Here is a 6,000-nt window from a genome sequence, read left to right on the forward strand (position 1 = left end):
AAATCTTAAAAAAAATACATACTTCTGAAATGTACCATACATATGTACACACACACATAACCACCTTTTAGTACATTTCAAGAATGAAGGAAATTGCCATATATGGTTGTACCACCTTGTTATTAATTTATCAAGTTAACATTTCTTTTTTTCTAAGACTCTTTTTATTTATTTATTTGACAAAGAGAGGCAGAGAGAGAGGGAACACAAGCAGGGGGAGTGGGAGAGGGAGAATCATGCTTCCCACTGAGCAGGAAGTCTGACAAGTGGCTCAATCCCAGGACCCTGAGATCCTGGGATCTAAGCCAAAGGCAGACGCCTAACAACTGAGCCACCCAGGTGCCCCCAAGTTAACATTTCCTAAGTGGAGCAGAGGAGACCAGATGGTAAGCTGCAGTTCAACAAACTGCAAAAGGAATTACCATAGAGTTTATTACTCATGGGTCCTGGAGGAGGTCCATGCCATGGCTGGGGGGAGGGGTCACCCTTGGAGGGACAGTATGGAGAAGCAGGCCCTGGGCCACAACCTTTCATTAAAGTCTATGGGTAGAGGGTTTGAGGGTTCCCAGACCAACACTAGATTAGTCAGCTGTAACCAAAACAGTGAGTTTTGGTCAGTGACACTGGGGCCTTATTAACGGGACCCATAAGGGAAGGGGCTGGGAGGCGGGGAAGATGGTTGAGCACAAGGGCTCTTGGGGTGGTCATGGCAGAAAGTCACATGTGTTAGTGACTCTGCAGGCTGCATGTGCTTGCATGAGGGGACTAATAGCAGTTTAACATCACAGCAGGCTACTGGGCCAAATGGGGGCCAAGGCAGCAATATCCCGGAGTAGCTTAGCTAAACTCTTGACCACCGATAATAAATAATTTGATGTGTTTCACTGCAGCCTTTGAGAATCTTGTGATGTAACTGAGGTATATGTTCACAGTTGTTGTCACCGAAGCCTTTATTACGACTGAGTCAGGAGGAAGGACTATGTGGGAATTAGCTGGCAAGGAGAAGGAACACAGAATTCATTACATACAACAGGGGTTCTCTGGTTGGGTTGCCCTGTGTCCACAGCTGGAGGGATATAGTTTATCTAGCAAGTGGATATTGTTTGACATTTCTGCAGGTTATTTTGGTCTGTTACCCCTTCTATCCCCATACTGAAGAGGAGTAGTTTAAATACCTAGTCCTAGTTGAGTGTAGGAAAAGTAAGAGTCTTTCCAGGTGTCTCCAAATTTGGGACAAGTAACTAAGTCAATGTAGAAATTGATAGATATTATTATCTTGTGTTATATTATTATCTTGTGTTATAACAATGTTGATCATAAGAATAGTAATCAACATCAAGGCAAAACAGTATATTTATGTTATTTTTCAGAGTTCATCAAGTCTTATTATATTTTCAGTTTCAAGCCTGGCCCAACCTGGTGCCAGGTATAATTTTGAGTACCAAAGTTGTGTTTAAATTCTCTTATTTGCTCAGGATTTTCTTTTCTGTGTTCGTGATACCAGATCAGAGCTTCTGAGTGAGATGGGCACTCATGAAAACAGTAAAACAGCACAAAGGGACAGCTATATTCATCATTACCTCACAATGACTTAAATAAAAACACATGTAGCTAGTTCATACATGTATTTCCTATGTTGCTGCTTTTCACTAGTCTTTCACATTCTGGGATTTGTAAACTCTTCTGCTTTAAGCGATGAAACTTGGAGTTTCGGAATCAGTATTAGCTCAAAATAATCCTATTGTGCTCTGTTCTTTATTTTTTCTTTCCTGGGTCATTACCTCTAGCAACCCAATGCTGACAAGCAGAGTAATGGCACCTGAAGATATTTATGTCCTAATCCCCCAGAATCTGTGAACATGTTACTTGACTTGGCAGAGGGGACTTTGCAAATGTAATTCAGGAAAAAGACCTTGAGTCCATGATAATATCCTGGATATTGGGGTGGCCCTAATCCAATTAAGAGAGTCCTTAGAAGTAAAGAACGTTGTCAAGCCAAGTTGGAAAGAGAGGGAAAGAAGAGAGGTTTGAACTTGTGAGATACTCGCCCCACTATTGCTGGCTTTGAAGGTGAAGGAAGGGGGTCGATGAGCCAAGAGCTGAAGTACCTTCTAGAAACTGGAAATGGCCCTTACTGATAGCAGCAAGGAAGCAGGACCTTGGGCCTACATCTTCAAGGAAGGGAATTCTGTCAACAACTCAGATGAGTAGAAACAGATTTTGGACATGTGACCTCCAGAAAGGTCAGATGATAAAAACGAGTCGTTTTCAGCTGCCAAATTTGTTATGGCAGCAATAGGAAACTGATACGGTAACTTTCCAAATCTGATCTTATGGAGTGTCTGATAATGAGTACAGACCAGATCCTTATATGACTGCTTCAGCCCTGGTGACATTGTTCTACGTTCTTCCAATCTAGAAACATTTGTTCGTTACAATACCTTATGACACACTGGGTTCTTCCATAGTATTCTGAGACTGTTCCTAAGGTAGCACTTTCTCTCTCTGCTTGTCCGTGAGAGATTCCATGCCAGTTTAGGGTCTCAGTCATCGTCCATTTAGCTAGAAGATTAATGACCACACTAGCCATAATTGTTTTGCTCTTAGGAATGCCTATGGTCTTGTTCCTGTTTTTACCATGTCATTCAGAGTACCCATCCCCATAGCACGGGTTCCATGGTGGTAAGGACAGAGGGCAACTTAACTCCTTGCCAATCGTTCCTCTTACAAAGAAATGAATCAGGAGAGGACATCTCTCGTCAGTTGCACCAATCAGATCCTCCTTCCCGGAATTAGGATTTTGAACTCAGATGATTTAAAAGCTATTTTCTTATAAACTCCAGTGTATCAACATAAAAGCTCAAAGTTAAGCACACTATACAAATGCTGGGATAGGTTACTGCTCTTCCTTGTTTTTGTTGTTATTATTATTATTACTATTATTTTCTAGGGTATTTAGCTGTCAGGGATGAAGCCAACTATCTTGCATCATCCTAATACCTAGAGAAAGCATTAACTTACAATTATCTGTGGTTGCCTTTCTTAGATCATCTAGAGTAAGACCATAAAAAAAAAAAAAAAGAGGGGGGGGGAAACTGTGAGGTACTTCCTATGGACCAATAAGAAAAATGAGAGTTCAGATAGTATATGTGTCATGTGAAAAAAAAAGCAATACACCAAGGCTTACAAATCAGGTTTTCTGACTTTGGTTATGTATTTTTCATTAATTCATGAAATCTGTGTGTGAGACAGTACAATAATAGGGTTCAAAACACATTATTTTCTCTATGCTTGAATTCCCTGCTCTGGACGTTGACTGTAATACCTGGTTTCTGATGTGGCAAGAAGCCTCTTCATGTGTTCCCATAAATCTTTGACTTTATTGTCTTCAAGCATGCTTTCCTCCACATGGAGTCCAAGTGCCAAATATAGTCATTATTAGCACACAAACTTTCAAGCTATCCTGTGCGATAAGGTTCAAGTTCTCTTGTGCCATAAGGACATAATTTTGTGAATTGCGTCTCTCAAAACTTCTTTTACTTTTTCATTCCTCAGGCTATAAATGAAGGGGTTCAGTAGAGGTGTCACCATTATGGTCATGACAGCTGTCACCTTGTCAAATTCTAGTGAGTGGCTCTGGCTGGGTCTCACATACATGAAGATGTTGCTCCCATAGGCAATGGACACAACTGTGATGTGAGAAGCACAGGTGGAAAAGGCCTTCCGACGGCCTTGGGCTGAGGGGATTCGCAGGATGGTAGAGATGATGTAGGTGTAGGACACAATGGTGATCATCAGCGAGGTCAGAAGGACAAAGGAGGATAAGAGGAAACTCATCATCTCAATGAAATGAGTGTCTATACAGGCTGCCTGTAAGAGGGGGGCAATGTCACAGAAGAAATGACTAATTTCTCTATAACAGTAAGGCAATCCAGACACGACAATTATTGGACACAGTACTGAGAGGAAGGCTCCTACCCAGCAGCCTAGAACTAGCAGGAGGCAGACCCTGCTGTTCATGATGATAGTATAGCGCAGGGGGTTACAGATGGCCACATAGCGGTCAAAGGACATCACCACCAGGAGGATAAACTCCACTGTCCCCAAGAAAAAAAAGAAATATATTTGGGTGATGCATCCAGCAAAAGATATGGTCTTCTTGTCCTCTAGGAGACAGGCTAACAGCTTTGGGGTAACTGAGGTAGTGTATGAAATGTCCAAAAAAGACAAATTACTGAGGAAGAAGTACATTGGGGTTTGGAGGCGATTATCAGCCCAGATTAAGGAAATGATGACAGTATTTCCCATTAGAGTTAGCATGTAAGTAAACAGAAGGACCACAAAGAGGGAGATCTGAAGCTTTGGGATCATAGGGAAGGCAGTCAGGATAAATTCAGTCACTGTGGTCTGATTCTGCATATCCATCGCATGCAATATCAGTGGCCAGAACGTCTGTGAAAAAAAAAAAATCACAGAGAAGAAAATTAGCAAAAATAAGTTTTCAACCCTGAATGTCAGTGCTAAAGATGAAGTAGTAAACGCTTTGGATGAAGAGTCAAGAGTCTTTTCACTCACCGTAAAACAGGGAGGACCCTGGATAAATGACACGACTTTTCTCACCGCAGGATTCTCATATTTAAAATTTTTGGTTGAATGAAATTACCTCTGTGGTCCCATTAAACTCTGGTCTTCATGATGGTTTTTCTCTCTGACCCAGTGCTCCTTCCCCTCTCCATTTCATTCTTCCTGGTCTGCTGCTTTCCCAGGTCAGCTCTGTGCCTGAGAAGAGAGAATACTTAACTGAGAATCCAGACAGTCACGTTGCAAAAGGACAAAGGGAATATTAATAAAAGTTGAGCTCCTTTTCTCCACATTATTTCAACCCTTCATGTATTGCCACATAGGAGAGCAGAAACTGGAGTTTTTGAGATCTACACAGTGACAGAGCAAGTGGGTACACGATGCATGCTTCATAATTTGCATAAGCTATTTCATGCATTTGAAAACGTCTTTTGGGAAATTGATCATTGTTCTTTGCAATGTCATGCATCATTGTTCTTTGCAATGTCATGCATATGGCAGCTCAAAAGAATAACAGAAATTTCACCTCCCATTCCTCACCTGCGCATGTTTTACAGGTCCTCTTCTATAGGTCTCATATACCTTATATTCTTTTCAGCAACTGGAACATGAGTCTGTTAATGGTAGTGCAAGAAAGTGGATGCAGATGGGCAGTGCTTGGAATGCTCCTCTCGGAATAGTGCTCAACTTCGGTGAACCTCTAGTGCATGCCTGAGTAACTCCGTTGACCCTGTGTCCTTGGGTGTTTTACTTTGTGGCTAATTCTTTGGTTTTATGTGCAAATGACCAATTCAAGAACCTGAGCTAGGATCCCTCTAGGTTTGAAGCCACTGAGTTCCTCCTGAAAGGAAATTATTTTCCCCAGGCACTGTGTCTGGGAAAAGTAACTGCTAGCAGCCTTTTTTTTTTGCCTTAAAGACTCCCCCCTTTCATTTCCTGAATGAATTTCCATTTGAAAACTTTGCTGAGACACGTCTGGCCCTTGTAGTTGCTCATTATTTGTAGTTCCCATCCATTTATTCCAAACATCAATTGCTTTTAAGTTATCAAAGGCCCTCAAAGGGGCTGATCTATTGAAATAGGGTCTTGTACTGTGGTTGCCTTGCACCATAAGTATTGTGACATTCACCCTCCCCCCACTGCTCCTGCACCCAGGCCATACACTTCCTGTCTGATTACTACGGCACAGAAAGGCATAACCATATGAACCATATCTGGGTGGACGCGTGTTAATGTTGCTGAGATCTAATATAGACACAGAAGCGAGCATGGTCTGTGGACAAGTGGAAATGCTTTGAAATCCCTTTCATTTCCTGCTTCCCACCTTCCTCACTGCCCCCACTGGAGGGGAGCAGGTGTCAAGGCAGACGGAGTGGAGTTTCCTGCAGCTGCCCATCATCCGTCCCACTCTTCCTTCCA

At 42.2% G+C, this 6,000-nt stretch overlaps 1 protein-coding gene across 1 annotated transcript; it reads right to left on the reverse strand.

Moving 5' to 3' along the window:
• Positions 1-3,477: 3,477 nt before the first annotated feature.
• Positions 3,478-4,419, reverse strand: LOC116598289 (olfactory receptor 6M1-like). Its single transcript, XM_032356888.1, has one exon. It carries the CDS (start codon positions 4,417-4,419, stop codon positions 3,478-3,480), a length of 942 nt encoding a protein of 313 aa, XP_032212779.1.
• Between the last annotated feature and the right edge of the window lie 1,581 nt (positions 4,420-6,000).

Source organism: Mustela erminea, chromosome 9 (assembly GCF_009829155.1).
Source record: "Mustela erminea isolate mMusErm1 chromosome 9, mMusErm1.Pri, whole genome shotgun sequence".
Taxonomy (NCBI): Eukaryota; Metazoa; Chordata; class Mammalia; order Carnivora; family Mustelidae; genus Mustela; species Mustela erminea.

What these genes read in the sequence shown, in the direction of transcription:
- LOC116598289 (XM_032356888.1), bottom strand. Translation starts at nt 4,419, where the DNA reads ATGCAGAATCAGACCACAGTGACTGAATTTATCCTGACTGCCTTCCCT.